Here is a 21,698-nt window from a genome sequence, read left to right on the forward strand (position 1 = left end):
CCCTTTCTTTTTTGCAATGGTGCTGGTCCGTTTTCCGTGAGCTGAGCCCAAACCAACAGGACTGCGTTTGGAAACTAATACTTGAGGGTTTGTGAGGCCGTCCCTGCAGCAGCTCCTGTGCCATAATAGCTGCATAACCAGAAGAAAACTCAGCCCAGGAGACATCTTTTAACCACGGTTTAGCATTACACCACTAACTATGGTTTGTGCTAGCCAGATTCCCTCTTAGTAAGGGTTTACAGACCCACTTCAGACCTGGTTCCAAACTCTCATTAAGATGGGAATTGTGGTTTTGAGGGAGCCTGTCTGATGTCTACACCAGGCCAAAATGTTGTTTATGAAATTTGTAAGCCATTCATCTTACACGTCATTCAGTATCTCAGAAAGGTGTCCATATTGGGGTCTTGGTAATATGCACATTTGTTTACATTTAATTCCGGGGTGGGGAAACATCTGTGTCCCTCCAGAAGCCATTGACTCCTATTCCCGTTAGCATGACCAATGGTGAGGGATGAGGGAGTCATACTCCAGCAACATCTGAAAGGCACCAAAGTCTCTAAAACGTTGTTTGTTCTTTTGTGTTAATCTCACTTGCCTGTGGCTTGTTGGTTCTTATTCTTGAACTTGACAGCTTTTTACTGATATAGTTGCACTTATTTCTGTTAACTAACCTTGGACATGATTCATCGGAAATCGTGGTATAAATACCTTAAAATAAATGAAAGGTGATAAAAGGCAGGTGAGCGATAAAATATTTTTTTAGTTGTTTTAGTTTGTGGATAAGCCTTCCTATATATTTGTTTAAATCCACTTCTCAGGGCAAATGTGCGAGATTGACATCAACGAGTGTGTGAAGAGCCCCTGTCGGAATGGCGCCACATGCCAAAACACAAACGGAAGCTACCGCTGTATCTGCAGACCTGGGTTCACTGGTAACACCTGCGACATGGACCTGAATGACTGCCAGCCCAGTAAGAGTCCAAGCAGCCTGGGCTGCATCTGCACCAGGCGATTCATGTAGTATCATACCACTTTAAATAGTCCTGGCTTCCCACAAGAGAAGCCTGGAGACTGTAGCTTGCTAAGGGGGATGGGAGCTGTTGGGGACCCTTCTTCCCCTCACATTTCCCAGAGTGGTTTAACATTCAGTCCCTCTTCCCAGGGAATTGTTGCTCTCTCAGGGGAATAGGGGTGTTTCCTAACAGCCCTCAGCATCCTTCACAAACTGCACTTCTGGGATTCTGTTCTTTTGGGGGGAGGGGGGAGGAGCCAGGACTGGTTAAAGTGGCATAAATAAGAATGTTTTAAAAGTATGGTGTGGATGTGGCGTTTGAACCTCCGAAGTAGCCAAGCTCACACACAGTGCAAAGGATTTATTTTATTGATTTGATTTGATTTATTACATTTATATACCGCCCCATAGTTGAAGCTCTCTGGGCAGTTTACAGCAATTAAAAACAGTAAAAACAAATATACAATTTTTAAAACACAAAAACAATTTAAAACACAATTTTTTAAAAAATGAAAAACAATTTAAAGACACATGCTAAAATGCCTGGGAGAAGAGGAAAGTCTTGACCTGGCGCCGAAAAGATGACCGTGTTGGCGCCAGGCGCACCTCGTAAGTAAGGATCCCCACATGCGCCCCAAGGCAAGTGGTCAGGTGTACTCTAGGGCAGGTGTGGTGCGCCTTTGGCCCTCCAGAGGATGCTGAACTACAGCTGTCATCATCCCCGGCCATTGGCTGTGCTTGCTGCTGGGGCTGCTGGGAATTGTGTCTCCGCAACATCTGGAGGGCTAAAGGTTCCCCATTCCTGTGCTACGGGATACTTGCAGATTGCATGGGGAGGGGGAACGGACGGCGAGGAGGCCCAGCAGATGTGCCCCTAATCCAGGTGAGTTAGACGTAGCCCCTGGGTCTTTTGCACTATACAGCGATTCCTCAGCAAGTAAGCAAGTTTATTGTATTCTATTGATTTATTGATTTCCTACCCACCTTCACCGTAAGGTCCCAAGGTGGGTTTCAGCAATATAATGATACAGTTAGAAGCAAGTCAAAGAGTTTATAAGTTAGAAAAATGACTAAAATATTTTCCAAGCAAAAACAGCACAGTGTAGATTAAACAGAACAGGGCGATGGACTAGGTGGGCCGTTGGCCTGATCCAGCAGGCTCTTCTTATGTTCTTAACAGGAGTGGAGCAGAATGGGGGTGGGTGGGGAGGCCCCACAAAAATACATTAGCTGTCTAAGGCGTAGGTGAAGAGGTGCCTCTTCATTTCACACAGGAAGTTTAGGGAAGTGTGTGGAAGATCAGATGTGCCGGCCTTGCAGAGGCCCAGCTGGCACTGAAAAATCTGCCTGCCTCCGTTGCTTCCCTCCAGATCCTTGCCACAACGGCGGCTCCTGCACCGATGGCATCAACACCTTTTTCTGTGACTGCTTGGCTGGCTTCCGGGGCCCCAAGTGCGAGGAGGACATTGACGAGTGTGCCAGCAACCCTTGCAAGAATGGCGCCAACTGTACGGACTGTGTCAACAGCTACACCTGCACTTGCCCCTCTGGCTTCAGCGGGATCCACTGTGAACACAACACACCTGACTGCACGGAAAGGTAATTGGGGGCCCAGAATAACTTGGGGGCTGTTTCAGCTGCATTTGGCTGTAGTCAGGGCTCTGTGCGTGTGGGTTGCGGTGATAGAATCAACCACCTGTCCTCTGCAATTTGTTTAGATGGTACATCATTTTCAATTTCTTTTTGCACAATTTATCCTGGTGATGGGCAAGGGATTCTGGAGCCCAGCCTGATGACTTCCTTAAAGTTTTGTTCTGTTGCCTTCACTGGCCTCTGAGATTTCAGCAAGTGTTGACTAAAGGCTTTGCAGTCACATGTATCCCAAACTCCATCCTTCAGTGTTTTTTCTGTGCTTACACAGAATTGTAGATTACTCACAGCCAAACACTTTGGGCTGAAAAGTGTGAAGATCTGGTACTTCAACTTTTTAAAAAGTGTATCTACGATTAAAAATACTGGTAGAGAATCATCATTAATATCACTCAGATGAACTGGCCCCTTGTTTGCAAAATCTCCTGTGTCCCACGATAAACGTGTTGGTCTTTCATAGCCAAGACTTTTCCCTGCGTTTTTCTGCGCTGCTGCAGCCCTCTGAGCTCAGCCCTGGCTCTGACTGGCCCACTTGCGGCATTGATCCTGCTGACCAAGATTTGGGTTAGTGAGAACCAGGAGCGGGGGATCCCTCGCTCAAGGCGACTCCTTCTCCGGCATAGTTCTGGTGCATGTGCAAAGGGCATGGAGGGAGGGCCACAGCTCAGCGGGCAGAGCACCTGCATTGTGTGCTGAAGGTCCCTGGTTCAATCCCTGACAACATCTCCAGGTAGGGCTGGGAGAGATTCCCTGCTGGAAACCCTGGAGAGCCAGCAGCTGCCAGTCAGTGTAGACAGTACTGAGCTAGATGGGCTAATGGCCTGACTCAGTATAAGGCAGCTTCCTGTGTTCCTGTTTAATGTGACCCTTTATTCAGAACAAAGAGGACTAGAATCTTACGTTACTTTTAGGGAACGGGGCATAGCTCAGTGGCAGAGCACCTGCTTTGCATGCAGAAGGAGCCAGGTTCAGTCCCAGGAGCACCTCCAGGGAGGGCTGGGAGAGACTCCTGCCTGAAGCCCTGCAGAGCCGTTGCTGCCACTCAGTGTAGTTCAGAGGTTCCCAAGCCGTGTCCTGTGGGCCACTAGTGGCCCGTGAGCTTCATTCAGGTCCACGTTAAATATTTGTATTAATTCTGATTGTATTTTTATTGCTTTATTGCATCTTATGGCATTACAATGTGAATTCCATGAAATGTGAATTGCAATGCAATGAAATAAAACCTAAGAAACAAAAGAAGGCCGTAACAATACAGTGGCTTACAGCAGGCCGCCACCACCACCACCACGGAGTGGCCTGCCAGGACTATCAGCCATTTCCAAGTGGTTGGGGGGGGGAGTTTGGCAAGCCCTGGTGTAGGCGGTTCCGAGTGTGGTGAAGCGGTGGCCTGACTCTGGGTAACGCACTTCCCGTGGAGCGCACCAGAGTGGGGGGAGCTCTGGGTGAGCAGCCTCTTTCTTTTGCCCCCCAGCTCCTGCTTCAATGGGGGCACCTGTGTGGATGGCATCAACACCTTCACCTGTGTGTGCCCCTCTGGCTTCACGGGCATCTACTGTGAGCACGACATCAACGAGTGCGACTCCCGGCCCTGCTTGAACGGCGGCACTTGCCAGGACAGCTACGGGACATACAAGTGCACTTGCCCCCAGGGCTACACCGGCCTCAGTTGCCAGGTAAGGGGCTGCTGTCCCCCATCCTTGATCTCGTGGCTGTGTCCTGCCTGGCCTGAAGTCTCTCGATTCCCTCTGCCATTACACACCCACGAGCCTTTTAACACTCTCCCCACCCCCCGCTTGTCTCCAGAACTTGGTGCGTTGGTGTGATTCCTCCCCCTGCAAGAACGGCGGGAGGTGTTGGCAGAAGGGCAACCTGTATCGCTGCGAATGCACCAGCGGCTGGACCGGCCTCTACTGCGATGTCCCCAACGTCTCCTGCGAAGTGGCTGCGCGGCAGCAAGGTGCGCCTTACCTGGTCGCTCAGCTCCCCTGCTCTGGCACTGCCCTGCCCTTGGGATCTTGGAATGGAGGGGAGGCGGGAACAGGCTGAGCCAGGAGTGGGGCTGGCCCCAACCCAGGCCCTTACTGCCTCTTGCAGGCAGGCAGTCCAAGGACGTGGGGTGGAGCCTCAAGTTGGGCTGGTTGGAAAGGTCTTCCTTGCAACGGCAGAAGGCCAGACTTGGAGGGTTTGATGGCAGAGGACTTAGTGTTTCCGGCTACTCACTCGGAGAGGCATTCAGCACACGCAGCTGCAGCCTTTGTCTTGTCCTGCCTTGAGCCCTGGCCTCCCTCCCTCCCTGTGTTTGACCTCCCACCCCTTTGGTGCTATTGCAGGTGTCGAGGTGGTACACCTGTGCAGGAACTCCGGGCTCTGCGTGGACAGCGGCAACACCCACTCCTGCCAGTGCCAGGCTGGCTACACGGGCAGCTACTGCGAGGAGCAAGTGGACGAGTGTTCCCCAAACCCGTGCCAGAACGGGGCCACGTGCACAGACTACCTTGGGGGCTACTCGTGCGAGGTACGGCCGGGGCTCAGCAGCGAGGCAGGCTTGGGGTTCAGGAGCAGAGCAGGCCGCTGGGTTTGCACAGGGTGCTTCTATTGCCCGGCTAAGCAGCATCACGGCCCTAACCTTGAGGTTCAGTGGAGTCTCAGGGAAAAAAATGTGGCTGGGCTCAGAACCTCCCACCAACACAGGCGTTTCCAGTGGTGTCTAGATTGCCGGATTGTTTATGGCCACTCTGCAAAGAAGGCAAACTTTCCTAGGGAAGGACTGTGGCTCAGTGATCAGAGCACCTGCTTTGCATGCAGAAGGTCCCAGGTTCAGTCCCCAATGGCTTCTCCAGACATGGCTGGGAAAGAAAGACCCCTGCCTCAAACCCCAGAAAGCTGCTGCCAGTCAGTGTCAACAATGCTGAGCCGATGGTCTGACCCTGTCGAAGGCAGCTTTCATGTGTCCCTGTTTGCACCTTTTGACTGGATCTGTAAAGAGAGGTTAGGCTGGCTCCTGCTCGTTCCCAGGCAGCTTAATGCACTGTGGCAGGCAGAGGCAGTTCTACTCGCCATGACGGCTGTGCTGTGCCTCCACAGTCAGAGGCTGCGTGCCCTGAATGCCAGTGGCTGGGAGCCACAGGAGGGGAGAGTTGCCGTTGCGCTCCGGTCCTGCTCGTGGGCTTCTTCCCATAACAGGCATCTGGTTGGCCGCTGTGAGAACAGGCGGCTGGCCTAGAGGGGGCCCCTCTGGCCCGATCCAGCTGCAGGGCTCTTCTCATGTTCTTACGACCTCTTGCAAAACAGCCCTTTTGGGTGCTTCCCTTGCAGACATCGAAGCACGTCAAAATCCTTCCTTTACTCTGTAGATGGGAGTCAGTTCCAGCTAGCTTTCGATCTTTGTATTGGGCAAAGCGCAGGTCAAGTGTTTGCATGTCCAGGCAGGCCAATAATCGGAAGGCCTTGATTTAGAGAACTGTTCAAAATGCGCAGATGCTTGAGATGTATATTTTTAGGGTCCACCCTATTCTTGTAATTACAGTCTGGTCTAAATGCTTTTAACATTGTGTTTTATATTGTTGTTACCTGCCCTGGGACCTTAGCTTGATGTGAGGATAATAATATTAATAATAAATACCACCTACCACAGAGCTGTCGTTTTGAGTTCTTGAGTGATTTCCCCCCAACCAAAGTGTTTTCTCGTCCCTCCCCATAGTGGCTGTTGGCTGAGCTGCTGTGATGTCACAGGCGTTGCAAGCATCCCAGCTTAAGGAGAAGCCTCTGTGTGTGGGGGGGGGGGGGCAGAATTGGAGAAGGATCCAGAATGTGTGTGTGTGTGTGTGTATATATGTATTTTTAATCTGGGTGCTGTTTTTATATTAAATGTTTATTGTTTTTGACATTTTCATTGTCAGCTGCCTTTTGAGGGGGGGCTTGCCTTAAAAGGTGGTGGAGGAAGGAATAAAATAATACAACTAGGGGAGCGGACCCCCCCCACTGGCCAGAAAACATCTCTGACCCAGGTCTGCCGTGCCCTCCTTTTGCAGTGCGTCGCTGGTTACCATGGGGCGAACTGCTCGGAGGAGATTAACGAATGCCTCTCTCACCCTTGCCAAAACGGAGGGACTTGCATCGATCTCATCAACACCTACAAATGCTCGTGTCCCAGAGGAACGCAAGGTAAATGGGTGGGAGGTCGCTGGACACAGGTGGGCCGGGCCGGGCCGGCTCTTTAAGGCCATTGTCCCACTGACTGCGGAAAAACTCCAGTGCTTCCATCAGTCCATTCTCTGCAAGGGGCCTTGCTCAGTGGCAGAGTACCTGCTTTGCATGCAGAAGAAGGTCCCAGGCTCAATCCCTGATGGCATCTCCAAGCGGGCCTGGGAAAAGATCCCTGTCTGCACCCCAGAGAGCCACTGCCATTTGGACTCCTCCCTTCGAATCAACAACGCCGGTTGCCCGATGTGCGGGCAAGTCACTGAATTCAGCTCTTCTTCCTTTGCTAAACTCCTCCTCCCCCTCCCCCTCCCCCTCCCCCCAGGGGTGCACTGCGAAATCAACGTGGACGACTGCAGCCCGCCCTTTGACACCCACACCTTGGCCCCCAAGTGCTTCAACAACGGGAGGTGCATGGACAGGGTAGGGGGCTACAGCTGCATCTGCTTGCTCGGCTTTGTCGGGGAGCGCTGCGAGGGGGACGTCAACGAGTGCCTGTCCAACCCCTGCGACCCACGCGGGACCCAGAACTGCGTGCAGCGGATTAACGATTACATGTGCGAGTGCCGGCCAGGCTACTCTGGTGAGGATCTTGGCATTTTCTTCGCTTTTTTCCTTTTTTTATTTAAAGAAGTATTTTTATTTGCAAATATAACAAAAAATTTTTTTTTAAATTGGCAGCTGACATTTACAATAACAATATGCCATCAACCCTAATTTAAACGAAATGGCTTGTATCCAGCGTAGCACAAAGTAATGCATTATTTTAACACAAGGATTTACACTTGTGCAATGAAACTACCCCCCCCCCCCGCATCCCTTAAATCTGTTCTTGGTTTTCCCCCAGCCCTACAGAGCAGATTTGCAGAGGGGGGGGAAGTTTCATTGCGGAAGTGTAAATCCTTGCATTCACAAAACAACTCTATTGGATAGCACCCACAGATGGATATTAAGCGTTCTCAGTTGACCTCTTGATTCACAGTTACAAGGCATGTGTTCAAATGTAGAGAAGGCAGTGAGCACTTCAGGCCACTGAGTAGTGGATGGTCCTTTCAGCCTTACAATAAAAGTCTCTCGCGGAATTCACTTTGGTCGTCGTCCACCTCTTAGGTCCCATCCACAGGACACATTTAAAGCACTCTTACGCCAGTTTGAACAGTCAGAGCTTCTTCCCCCAAAGTATCCTGGGAAGTGTAGTTTGTGAAGGGTGTTGACACCCCCCCCCTTCCCCTCACCGAGCTACGATTCCCAGAGTTCTCTGAGAAGAGGGGTTGGCTGTGAAACCACTCTGGGAATTGGGGGTACGTTGCAACTTGACTGGGCTTTCTCTGTGCCTGCCCAGGGCGTCACTGCGAGATGGTGGTGGACAGCTGTCGGAACAAGCCTTGCAAGAACGGTGGGACCTGTGCGGTTGCCAGCAACATGCAGCACGGCTACATCTGCAGATGCCCTTTTGTGCGTATTCAGTTTCCAGCTTCAGGGGGTGGGCTGGGGGATTCAGAGGAGAGCGATGATGGAAGCAAGTGAAATTAATTGTGCCCCCTCTTAGAGCCTGTTCTGGCATGAAGAAGGGGGCAGGCAGGGCAGCGGCCTGTGATTGCCCTGGGGGGCAAGCCAGCTCCTCCGTGGGCCAGCTGCCCTGGACGTCACTTTTTCTATCCACCCACCTCCAGTGTTTGGTGGTGCACCATCTCCAACTGTTGGCACCTGTGGGGGAAAGAGGGGGCAGGAGGAACTGGAAGGGCCCCTGGAGGGAGAGTAGCAATCAGTTCTGTCCAATGCTTACTTTGGTTAGACGTGGCAAAGTTAATACTCTGAGCAGAACTTTGTTGAATGCATCCCAGCGGGTCCATCTCCGCTTCCCACAGCCCTGGTGCCCTCCCAGTGCTTAAGACAGGGGTTCCCAAACGGTGGTCTGCAAACTTCATTCAGGTGGTGTCTTTGAACAGCACTTACAGTTTGAATTCTGTGGAATTCAAGAAATGAAAGAAACAAGAAAAATACGATTTGAAAATCACTGGCCACGTCACACAGCACACTGCAATGGCTACGGCAGGCAGAGAAACCATGGACTGCTGGGGCAGATGGGAGTTGTAGTCCAAAACACCAGGTGGGCACCAGGTTGGGGAAGGCTGGCTGGCCCTATCTTGGGGCGCTTGCCATGCTGGCATTCTGGTCTGCTTGTGCCCTCTAGAGGAGAAGAGGGTGTACTGCTCCTCCAGGTTTCCACCATGGCCAGGGAACATGCTGTTTCCTGACTCTTTCTATGGGGAAGGGCCATAGGTCAGTGGCAGAGCATCCGCCTTGCATGCAGAAGGTCCCCAATGGCATCTCCTGGTAGGGCTGAGAGTGTGCCCTTCTAAAACCCTAGAGAGCTGCTGCCAGTCAGTGTCAACAATACTGCACTCGATGGACCAGCTTCTTACGTATGAGATCAGTGGACGTGTGATCAGCGCTGATCATGCTTACCTGAAAGTTCGGAAGTGGAGCAGCCATCAGTAAAGAGGGCGCTAACCTCTACTGACTTTGGCATCAAATGCAAGTTTAAGGACCACAGTGCCACCTTTGCCACGTCTATAAAGTCTTGATAGGAAGCCAGCCTCTGTATCTGAAGCATCCCCAGGCGCTGAAGGAACAGTTAAATAGAGCCCTGCCTTCTGCTGTCGGAAGCTTAATGTTGGGCCGGGCGGACCCTTGTTCTGACCCAGCGGAGACCTCCTCCTGTGCTGTCCAGGAAGAGGAACCGGACGGACGAGGACACTGAGCTAGGCGGGCCATTGTCCTGACCCACCCTGGGAACATATCCATGACCTGTCCTTTCGTTCGCAGGGCTTCGATGGCGCCACGTGTGAAAATGACTTGCGCAGCTGCGGGACGCTGCGGTGCCTGAATGGCGGGACGTGCATCTCCACCCAGAAAAGCTCCGCGTGCGTGTGCATGCTGGGCTTCACTGGCCCCGAGTGCCAGTTCTCTTCCAGCAGCCCTTGCCACTCCAGCCCCTGCTACAACGGGGGCACCTGCCAGGCCGCCAAGGAGCCGCCCCAGTACCGGTGCGTCTGCCCTGCCAAGTTCAACGGGCTCAATTGCCACATCCTGGACTTTGACTTCCTTGGGGGCGTCGGCCGGGACATCGTCCCACCCCCCTTCGAGGAGAACTGCGAAATCCCGGGCTGTGCCGCCCATGCCGGCAACAAGGTCTGCGATGCACAGTGCAACAAGCACGCCTGTGGGTGGGACGGAGGGGATTGCTCGCTCAACTTCAATGACCCCTGGAAGAATTGCTCGCAGGCCCTGCAGTGCTGGGAGTACTTCAACGACGGCAAGTGCGATACTCAGTGCAACAACACCGGCTGCCTCTACGATGGCTTCGACTGCCAGAAGGTGGAAGGGCAGTGCAAGTAAGTGCCCACCCTCCGGCCAGCAGGTGTGCATGATCTGCATGCATGTTGTTCTTTATTGCATTTAGGGGTTGCTTCCCCTGAGGTATCCCAAAGCAATTGGCAATCTAATAACACATTATATTGGGCTGTCGGCCCAGTCCTGTGGAATGCTCCGCCAACAGAGCTTCAGCAGACACCTTCCGCTCTAACTTTTTAAACGCCTGCTGAAAACTTTTCTATGCTGCCAGGCGTATGCAGGTAATTGAGATGGTACTTTCTGCAATAGTTAATTGATTTCCGATTTTAATTTTTTACATGGTTTTTGTGTATATATAGATAGAATGCTGACCACTTTGATTCTTTTCTATGAATAGCAGTATACAAATATGTTTATAAATAAAATAAAAATATATAGAACAGTTCCATATATAAAAACAGTTAAAACAATTGCATATATAAAAACTTTTTTTAAAAAAAATAAAAAATAAGAACAGTTTAAAACTACAACAGGATATACATAAAATCAATTCAGATCCAAGACAGATGCCAGTTGGGATAAGATTTTAGAAGGCTTTCTGAAAGAGGAATGTTTTTAGTGGATGCCAAAAAGGCGACAGAGCAGGGCCCTGGCAGGGAGTTCCAAAGGGTAGGGGCCGCCACACTGAAGGCCCGATTCTGACAGTATGCAGAACAGAACTCCTGATATGATGGAATCTGTAGGATGCCTTCCCCAGCAGAATGCAGGGATCGGTTGGGTATGGAGGGGATGATGCAATCTTCTACGTGTATTCTTTATTTATTATTTATTTATTTCATTTCATTTATAAACCGCCCATAGCTAGTAGCTCTCTGGGCGGTGTACAAAACAGAGTTAAAATACAATGTTACAGTAAAATCAATAACAAGTATCAGCAGATTTAAGCTAAAACATTAAACATAAACATTAAAATGCCTGGGAGCATAGTGTATCCTTGTTCCAAGCGGTAGAGGGATTTCCTGAACTTTGTGTAACTTGTTTTTGGGTTCAGGTGTGTGTGCAGTGGTTGTTGTTTTTACAAGATCTGTGAGTGTGTTGGTAGATGGGAACAAGTGTAGAGGTGGCTGCCTTAGGAGAGGAGGCTGCAGTGCACTAACTGAGAGGCTAAGCTGCCAGTCAAGAGCCCCTCCCTCAAACCTCACCTCGCCCTTGATGGACAAGGTGGTCTGGTCACATCCAAATTTGCAGAAATCAAATTTCTTCAGCATCCTTCCATTATTACTTAACGTCGAATGTTGCTTTTCTGGCTCCTGTTAGTTGTGTGATACGATAAACCAGTAATAGAACTATGGGCGACCTCTATGAGCCACGTGAAACTCTTCACGAGCCGTGCCCGGCTCATGTGGTGGTTGATTGATTGAGATCACTGATATGCTGCCATTCCACAGTGAGCTATGCTCAGAGCTACTTACAACAGACATCCATCCCCTTATTAACCAAAATACAAACACTGAGGCTGGTGGAAGAAGGCTGTTTACAAAACATATCAATAAATTCAAATAAGACAAAAATCAAGCAACTTAGCAAATGTAGAATCAATTCAGTATTGCAAAAGAAATACCCTTGACTTAAATACAAAGGTCCAGAGCAGGTGGGTGGGGGCACCTTTGGCCCTTGCTGGACGACAACTCCCCTCAGCCCTGGACAGCAAGCATGGCCGATGGGCAGGGATGATTATGGGAGTTGTAAAGGTGCCCCACACCTGGAAGAGAGCAAAAAAGCAAGATAATAAAAGTACCAACTGCTGGTGCTGGTTTCATTGCAGTTCCAAGGGTTTCTACTGGGAGGAAGGGCGGGATATAAATCAAATAATAAATAAATAAATAAATAAATGAGTCTCAGCAGCCTGGCTTAAGAACAGTGCAGGGGGGTGGTCTCTCTGCCCCCCCACGCCCCCCCCCCCGGCTACATGATTTACAGCCAGCTGCCTGGCCTCTCCTCTGGAGGAAGCAGCAAAAGTGACAGGCGGGTGGGAGGGCAGTGAAGTTCCAACTGCTGGTGCCAGGTCTTCTTGCACTCCATGTCGAGAAGGCCTGTTGGCATAACTGGTTTTTCCTCCTCCCCTTCCTGCCTGCGCAGCCCTCTGTATGACCAGTACTGCAAGGACCACTTCTCCGACGGCCATTGTGACCAGGGCTGCAACAATGCAGAGTGCGAGTGGGACGGCCTCGACTGTGCCAACAACGTGCCCGAGAAGCTTGCGGACGGGACCCTGGTGGTGGTGGTGTTGACCTCCCCGGAGAACCTGAGGAACAACTCCTTCAACTTCCTGCGGGAGCTCAGCCGCGTCCTGCACACCAATGTGGTCTTCAAGAAGGACGCCAACGGCGAGTACATGATCTTCCCCTACTACGGCAACCCGGAGGAGTTGAAGAAGCACCATGTCAAGCGGTCAGCCGACAGCTGGCCGGATGTGTCCAGTGTGGTCTTCCGCATGAAGGCCTCTCTCTACTCGAGGTTCGGCGGGAGGCAGAGGAGAGAGATGGACCAGGGGGACGACCTCTGCGGGTGAGAGGCTCCGCCGGGGGGCTTGCTTGGAGGGGGCAGCCACAGCCGTCAGCCGCCCTTCGCAAAGAGGAAGCATCCTTACACGGTGTCCCCTGCTAGTCCTAGTCAGAGTGGAACCATTGAAATGAGCAACCGTGACTAACTTTTTCAGTGGGTCTCCTCTGAGTAAAACTTAGTTGGCTATAACCCTGAATCAGAACGTGGGCCCACCTAGCTCAGTGCTGTCTACACTGACAGGCAGCGGCTCTCCAGGGTTTCAGGAAGGGGCCTCTCCCAGAGAGTTGTTTACTTTTTCCTTTTGGGTTCTCTCTGTGCCATAAACGGTTTAAAAATAGGTGTGCCTGTGGGCAGACTGGCAAGTAAAAGGTCCGCCTTACTTGCAAGGTTAATGCAGAGCTCTTGGGTGGGTCCCTGCACCAGCCTTGAAAGGCCCCCTGGGATGCAATATCTGATCACCAGCTACCAGGGCTTAATTGGAGCCAGGGTGCAGTTTGAGGACTGCTTTGAACAACCCTGGGAGAGGCGGAGAAGCCATTAAACCCTCCTCGGTAGATGGAGTTGGTAGCAGAAGCACTTAAGAGGGACACTTGCCCACTTGAGATCACTGCTTCTTACTCTCTTCTTTTTTTCTTGCTTTCCTTCTTCCCAAACCTGCAGATCGATCGTTCATTTGGAGATTGACAACCGGCAATGCATCCAGTCTTCCTCTCAGTGCTTCCAGAGCGCCACAGACGTGGCAGCGTTCCTGGGTGCTTTGGCCTCACGTGGCAGCCTGGACATCCCTTACAAAATCAAAGCTGTTAAGAGTAAGTCCGTCACATGCGAGAATCACCCGCTGGGGATTCGTTTGAGGCATCCCAGTCATTAATACCATGGCGGTGACACAGGGGAATCATGACCCCTGAGCAAAGCATTAGCCAGTCAAGAGAATCTTGGATCTTCTTAATATTGAATAACAGCAAGAGAGGCACGTGAGAAGATTGATGGATTTTACAACTTTTGTAGACTAGGATCAACTTCTATCAGATGTGTGAAGCTGGCCCTGCATGTATGTGTTTAAGACAGAGAAATACATGCACACACACTCTTTGTGTTTGGGTGTAGATGTAGATGTCACACAACAGCCACAAGTACATGGGCATAGAGAAAAACATTGCAAACTGTGGTGCCAAAAGCCATAAAATGCGCGAGACGCAGCCTTGTCATGCTTGTATTTAACAATACCATTTAAAAAAAGAACTGAATGCCTTTTTAAGAAGGAAACAATATCCCAAAATGCTTTTTTCTTTTTCTTCAAAATTCCTTCTTTACATTTTGCCTCTCTTCCGTTGCTGATGTCAAAATCATTACTGCTCGGGGGGGGGAGAGATAAAGGAGAGGGTGTGTTGGGGGGTGGCTATGTGGAGGAGAGAGAGAGCAGCTAACCCCACAACCCAAACCTTGTGATCGATCAGTGACATGCGAAGTGTTGAAGTTTGCATCTTCCAAATCCTCCCTCAATCCTGTCGACTTAACAGCTCAATGCGAATGCAATGATTTGATGTTTGCTACCTGGTCAGAATTAGACCAGGTATTGACCTATATATATCAAACATTTAAGGATCCTGCAATTTTGTTGACCGGGGACTTCAATGCAAGATTAGGACCCAACAACTTCGTTTTGGGAAGCAAGTTAGGGCTAACTACGGAGGACCTGTCTGCTTTTTCTTGTAGGACATCGGACGCAGTTATAAATTCTGCAGGTTGTTCATTCTTTAATCTGGTTTACAAATGTCAGCTCTTTTTGTGTAATGGCTCCTCTCTATTCCCAGATTCAGATGCTTATACCTATTTTGGTCCGCGTGGCAGGAGTGTAATTGACTTTATGGTCCTCTCTCAACCCCTTATTTCCCAAATTAAATTTTTTGGGGTGATGTCTAGACCAGAGAGTGACCATATGCCTATATATTTACTCCTTACCACTCCTTTATGCCCCCCCTCTAATGTTTTTGTACCATCTATGAACTTAGTTTCTCAAGGTGGTAAAAGAATTCTCTGGAATGGTAAAACTGAGGCGGCTATAAACTCCTTCCTAAATCTCCCTACTTTATTAGATTTACGTGAATCTCTTCTGTCTTCATCCAATCCATCCACCCTTTATAACTCCATTGCCAAGATGTTAAAGCCTTTCTTGATCAATACACGTCCCTCTACCTTCAAGAACACGGGCTGGTTTGATCACCGTTGTGTAAAAGCGAAACGTGATTTATCGCAGGCCATTAGGAGCCTGTGTCAGGATGACTCCTACGAAAATTTCCATACTTTTTTGTCCCACCGCCGCTCCTATAAAAAACTTTTAAGGCAAAAAAAAAAAAAGCTAATTATATTCAGAAACAGTGGATGGAGCTGGGTCTTGCTTCTGCAGAGAAAAACACTTCTAAATTTTGGAAACTTGTCTCAAAAGGACTGAAGGGTCACTGTGCAATCATCGAGAATCAAATAACTTCAGACCACTGGTGTTTGCACTTTACTACACTTTATAGTAATGGTACATTAAGCTCTCAGCCAGATCTGAATAAAATAATTCAGTCTTTATATTCATGTCCTGAGTGGGCACCGGTTTTACCTGAGGAAGTTATCCCACTGATTAACTCTCTGTCTAATAATAAGGCCCCAGGTGAGGACATGCTCCCCCCTGAAATATTTAAGTCTAATCTGGTATGGTGGGCACCGGTGCTAGCAAAACTATTCACCTCTATTAACAGTCATGGAGTTATTCCCAAAGGTTGGGGTATCAGTACCGTGGTGCCCCTCCATAAGGGTGGATCTAAGTCCAATCCTGACAATTTTAGGCCGATTAGCCTCCTGGATATTGCATCCAAGATTTATGCCAAGTACCTTTTAAACAAGTTGGAAAATTGGGCCAAAGCGAATGCTATTATTGCACAGGAGCAAGCAGGGTTTGTTAAAGGCAAGTCCACGTCAGATCAGTGTTACATTTTATCTCATCTAATTCAGAAATATGCCTTCTATAATAGAAAAGAATTATTAGTCACTTTTGTAGACTTTTTGTCTGCTTTTGACCGGATAGATAGAGGGTGTCTATGGCTAAAATTAGCTAATACAAATATAGATAGACGCCTTCTCTCCTTACTGCAAATCCTGCACTCAGATACCTCCCTTAGGGTGAGATTGGGGGCAAATGGGCTCCTCTCAGAGGAAATCCCTACTAAAAGAGGGGTCCGTCAGGGCTGCCTCCTGGCCCCTTTTCTCTTTAATTTTTATATAAATAATATTGTCCAGGATCTTTCAGGCACGCAGTATTTCCCGCCCTCAATTTTAACAGACAAACTATCCATGTTATTATATGCCAATGATTTGGCCTTGATTTCTACTACTCAAATTGGAATGAGAAGACTGCTTGCCAGTTTGGGCTCAGTTTGCGCCAGGGAACATCTAAAGATTAATTATGCTAAGACCAAGGTGGTGGTGTTTGGAAGGAAAAGGGCTAGGCATGTATGGAGATTAAATGGTAAGCCCATTCAACAGCAACGTAGTTACCGCTACCTGGGCCTTCACTTCAATTCCAATCTCTCTTGGAATTTACACCTGGAATCTGCCCGGCTAAAGGCTGCTCATGCCTCTCACCAGCTTTGTCGCTTTTTCAACACCAAAGGTGGAAGCTTGGTCACCCCACAGTAGAAATCTTCTGTAGGAAGATAATCCCACAACTTCTGTATGGGGCAGAGGTTTGGGGTTATGTCAACATCTCTCCCCTCGAGAAAGTCCAAAATCACTTTCTTAGATTTATCCTGGCTGCCCCCCGCGGCACTCCTGTTTCTTTATTAAGGTTGGAGACCGGCTCACATTCGGTTGAATCACTGGCTCATGTTGCGCTGGCCTCTTATCGGCTGAGATTGGCTGACATGGATGATTCTTGCCTTCCAAAAAAATGCCTTCTTGAGCAATTACGGTCACCCCTCCTAACTACGTGGCTAAGTCGGATAAAACCTATAATGGCAGCCTACGGGATCTCCATTGACCTTTTACCGACTCAGTTATCATCTAGGGCCAAGAAATTGTTAAGGGATAGGATACTCTTATATACCCAGAGATGGACTCTCCACTCAGCCAACCAATCTCCTTTTTCACCGGGGTACTCATGGTATAAAACATCATTTAACATGGAGCCCTATTTTGCCCTCTTAACAGTACCCTCTCTGAGAAGAGCGTTCACCGCCTTACGACTCCAGACTATGCCTACAGCCCTGTTAGAAGGGCGCTATGCTAATACTCCCCCTCATCTCCGAGTTTGTATATGCCAATCAGGGGATGTGGAGGATATTATCCACTACCTCTTGAGATGCTCCCTCTATAAAGACCCTAGGCACAAATTCTTATACCCTATAATCCGCTCTATGTCTGGAAGGCCGACCATGGAGCAAATAGCTATCCTATTAGTGGGCAACGACACCTATGTAACACAACAAGTGGCAAATTTTGCTCTGGCAGCTGGGAAAATTAGGGCTAAGTATGTTAAACACTTGGCCTCAGCTCAGGATCAGCTTTTAAATATTTAATATTATATTCTTAACTATATATTTTGGGCATATATGTACACATACTTATCTACTCCTTTTTATTTTGTAATACTTGTAATATTTGTATATCCCTATATCTGCTCTTGTATTTTATAGTATCTTATCGTATTTTATTGTGATGGCAAATAGCTCTGAGCAATTAAAGTTGACTGACTTACTTTTCTCCAAAATTCCTTCTTTACATTTTGCCTCTCTTCCGTTGCTGATGTCAAAATCATTACTGCTCGGGGGGGGGTGGAGGGATAAAGGAGAGGGTGTGTTGGGGGGGTGGCTATGTGGAGGAGAGAGCGAGCAGCTAACCCCACAACCCAAACCTTGTGATCGATCAGTGACATGCGAAGTGTTGAAGTTTGCATCTTCCAAATCCCCCCTCAATCCTGTCGACTTAACAGCTCAATGCGAATGCAATGATTTGAAGTTTGCTAATCCTTTTTCCCTTAAAGGGAGGAAAGCCTCCCTGCCCCCCCCCCGGTGCGGCAGCAGAAACAGAATCAGTTTGCAATTCTGATGAATAGTGAGGAAGAATGACCTCCATTTTCCAGAGGGCTTTGGAGGAGTTTGGGGGCGGGGGGGTGGGGGCATGTGCAAAAGAATTAGACAAGCCGGAGAGGGTGCTTAGGAGCTAATGTTGCTTCTGCCTCCGTTTGGATATGCCGCTGAACTCGGCATCCTCCCGGCGTGCCCTGCCTCCCTTTCCCTTTTAGGTGAAAGTACTGACCACGCGAGGAGCACCCCGTGGTATCCTATGTACGTGGTCGTGCCCGCTCTCTTCCTCCTCCTCTTCATTGGCGTCGGCGTGTTGGCATCTCGCAAGCGGCGGAGAGAACATGGGCAGCTGTGGTTCCCCGAGGGCTTCAAAGTGACGGAGTCGAGCAAGAAGAAGCGGCGGGAACCTCTAGGGGAGGATTCCGTGGGGCTGAAGTGAGTCGTCCCTTCCTTTAGCCTCCCTCCGGTTGCCGCTTGGAGGGGGAGGGAGAGCGCTTTCCTGCCCCCTCCCTGGGCTGCGTGGGGGCCAGTCCCCTTTCCTTTCCCTCCACTCTTCACCCTCCTTACACTGCCTTTGCCAACTGGGTGCCCTCTAGTTGTCGCTTGGGGGCTGTATGTCCGAAACGACTGGCCAAGGCTCGATCTTAGATTTTCACCTTGTTTGTGTAAAAAGTCGCTTTTGATACATGCAGCATGGCAGCTCTAGATGGGAAGTGGACAAAGATGTTAAAAGTATTAGGGGGGAACATCCGGAGCCTGATTCGATCCCTGTTTTAAGGACGGATTTTGTGGTGGTACGTTTCAAGGCGATGGACAAAATAGGAAAGCTTCCAGGGTGGCTGGCTGGAGAAGCCAGTTGGCTGAACGGTTTAGCTCAAGGACTCTGTGGCAGCCCTTCTTGGGGAGGGGGGGTTGAATCCCTTTGGGTTTCCAGTAGGACCCACCTGTTGGAGGCCAGCGGTGTCGAGAGCAGCTGCCATTATTCGGCCTTGCTATGCAGGTTTCTGTTGTCCTGTCTCAGTGGAGGGAGGCTGGACTGTAAAATCTCTGGCTCTTTCTTCCTCCAAACTCTGCTTGAGAGGATCTGGGATTGTGTCATATGACCCTTTTTGATCCCCAGCCCTAGGACCATATTTTGTGGCATGTCTTAGATTAAAAAGTAAGACAGTTGCATAACTCAGGAATGACACCTTGAGGCAGGAGGCGGCTTGGGTCTTAATTTTGTTCCTCTTCCCGCTTTAAGCAAGCTCCTCTTTAAACCCCCCAGCTCTGATAAAAGACATAATGAAATCTTACCTGACGGTCAGACACTTAATGATGAAACGTAACAATGGCAGGGAGGCTGCTTTTTTTAAACAACAACAACAAACAAATCCTTAATTACTTTCTTTCACCTTGATGTCAAAGATTCACGACTTGACTTTTCTACCAGTGGCTCTGACGCCTGTGCCCCCTTCTCCTTCTCTCTCTCTCTCTCTCCTCCCCTCCTCAACATCATGAAGACCCTTGAAGAATGCTTCAAATGGGACCCTGATGGACGACAACCAGAATGAATGGGGCGATGAAGAGTCTCTAGACACCAAGAAGTTCAGGGTGAGCCAACAGGAGAGCTTTGCCTTCGGTCGGAATCGGTTGAAAGGGGAGCCGGAGAGTCAGCTGGGGAAGCGAGACCCTGTATGGCTGGGGGGGGCTGTGCTCCTCCTGGGGCTCCTTTGGGTTGGGGCTGAGGGGTGCGCAGTCAGTCGGGACGGCTGAGCAGCTAATTCCATCCTGCTTCAGTCTCGCTGGCATCTATTCATAGCTGCATTCTGTTATATGCACCCTTCCTCCTCCCCGTGTAAAATACACACTCTTTAATGCTTCTCAGTGGGTTCACCAGTAAAATATACATTTTTGTAAGCACTTTTTATGTAAAAGGTGCATCTTTTTGTACACAAGTGTTGCACACTGAAAATGCATTGCAAAATCCAGAGAGATGCATAAACTGAGTTGTGTTCTGGTCTGCAAGCAAGTTCAGGAGTGTCGGATCGCATCAGTCCGATGCAGAAAGTGGACCAAGCAAGTCCCTCCCCCACCCTGAGCCCAGTGGAGCTTTTTGACCCACAAGAAGAGAGAGGTGGTGCGGGGTGGGTTTCCCACAACAGCCCACACCTCTCTGCAGCGCATCTGCAGATTTTGCTGCCTGCTTTCACTGAGAAGCCCCACTTTTTGTCCTCTCTAAAAAGCAAGTTTGTAGTCCTTGGGAAGATTTTAGGCAAATCGTTGTGCTCTTCCCTCCCTCGCCAAAAATGTTTCCCCAGATTCAAAAATACCAGAAAACCCGATTATGCAAAATTTAAGCAACTCTCATTCTGGTACAGTATTTGGGTTTCTATATTGTGTAGTTGCATGGCTCATTTTATATTTTGCTTGTGTGTGTGTGTGGCATATAACTCCGTTTTTAATTCAGCAGTATAGTTTTTGTGTTGGGTGTGTGTGCTAGATCTGTATCTGTTTTGAAAGGATCTTTTAAAGTTCCCATTTGCCCTGGTCTCCCCCCATCTCAGGTGGAAGAGCAGGCCATGTTGCCAGACCTGGATGACCAGACTGACCACAGGCAGTGGACGCAGCAGCACCTCGATGCAGCCGACCTGCGCATCTCTTCCATGGCGCCCACTCCTCCGCAGGGTGAAATTGACGCTGACTGCATGGATGTCAACGTGCGGGGGCCAGGTAGGGGCAAAACCTCTACTCTGAATAGGACTTCACTGGATACAGCCCATTACTATCAGTTTATTATACCAAATTCATTTCAATTATGAATTGCTTCCCTTGAGAGATCCCCAGAGTGATTTGCAATACAATAAAAACTTAGAGCAATTGCATATTTAAAAACAGCTAAAACATTTGCATATATAAAAACAATTAAAAATGAATATGTAGGCACGTGCACAGAGAGTTTCAAACAACAACACATATATGAAATGAGAGCCAGTGTGTGTAGCGGTGAGAGTCTTGGACTGGGACCTGGGAGACCCGGGTTCAAATCCCTGCACAGCCATGAAGCTCACAGAGAAACATTGAGGGCCAGTCGCTGCCTCTCAGCCTAACCTACCTTACAGGGTTGTTGTGAGGATACATGGAGAGAAGGAGAGCTATGTACACCACCTAAGCTCCTTGGAGGAAATGTGATAATAAAAATAAGAAAAAAATCAATTCACATCCAATACAGGTACCAATTAGGATAAAAATCTCCACTTCAGAAGGTTGCTGAAAGAACTTTGCCTCAGCTGCAAAGAGAGTTCCTTAAGGGTGCCTCAAAGCGACTTGCACAGTGAAAATAAAATAACAAGGACGTTAAAATCAGATAAACACAGCAATAAGCAAATCTCCCAAATACTCACCTGACTATTTCTTTATTGTATTTAATGCTTCTGGGAGGCAGAGCAGCTGACAAATTTCTCCCCCCACCCCGCCCTGCCCCCCTTGTGTCTTTGTAGACGGATTCACCCCGCTGATGATCGCCTCGTGCAGTGGAGGGGGACTGGAGACGGGCAACAGCGAGGAGGAGGAGGAAGCCCCGGCTGTGATCTCGGACTTCATCTATCAGGGGGCCAGCCTGCACAATCAGACAGACCGCACTGGAGAGACGGCGCTGCACCTGGCTGCCCGCTACTCCCGCTCAGACGCCGCCAAGAGGCTGCTGGAGGCCAGTGCCGACGCCAACATCCAGGACCACATGGGGAAGACTCCGCTCCACGCTGCTGTGTCGGCCGACGCTCAGGGCGTCTTCCAGGCAAGGACAGCTCAGTGCTCACTCGCACCCCACTGCAGGGCTTGGGCATGGGGGGGGCAGGCAGGCTGGC

At 49.4% G+C, this 21,698-nt stretch overlaps 1 protein-coding gene across 1 annotated transcript in view; it reads left to right on the plus strand.

Moving 5' to 3' along the window:
* NOTCH1 (notch receptor 1) overlaps positions 1-21,698 on the plus strand; it is a 98,255-nt gene that overhangs the window by 69,179 nt on the left and 7,378 nt on the right. The window contains exons 17-31 of the mRNA XM_061603695.1: positions 819-971; positions 2,383-2,611; positions 4,134-4,335; positions 4,466-4,619; positions 4,993-5,177; positions 6,694-6,826; positions 7,188-7,445; positions 8,205-8,317; positions 9,692-10,260; positions 12,359-12,787; positions 13,445-13,593; positions 18,072-18,288; positions 19,356-19,446; positions 20,400-20,565; positions 21,333-21,628. Coding sequence (XP_061459679.1) covers positions 819-971; positions 2,383-2,611; positions 4,134-4,335; positions 4,466-4,619; positions 4,993-5,177; positions 6,694-6,826; positions 7,188-7,445; positions 8,205-8,317; positions 9,692-10,260; positions 12,359-12,787; positions 13,445-13,593; positions 18,072-18,288; positions 19,356-19,446; positions 20,400-20,565; positions 21,333-21,628 — 3,344 coding nt within the window. The remainder of the gene's footprint in view (positions 1-818; positions 972-2,382; positions 2,612-4,133; positions 4,336-4,465; positions 4,620-4,992; positions 5,178-6,693; positions 6,827-7,187; positions 7,446-8,204; positions 8,318-9,691; positions 10,261-12,358; positions 12,788-13,444; positions 13,594-18,071; positions 18,289-19,355; positions 19,447-20,399; positions 20,566-21,332; positions 21,629-21,698) is intronic.

The sequence above is a fragment of the Rhineura floridana genome, chromosome 20 (assembly GCF_030035675.1).
Source record: "Rhineura floridana isolate rRhiFlo1 chromosome 20, rRhiFlo1.hap2, whole genome shotgun sequence".
Lineage (NCBI taxonomy): Eukaryota > Metazoa > Chordata > Lepidosauria > Squamata > Rhineuridae > Rhineura > Rhineura floridana.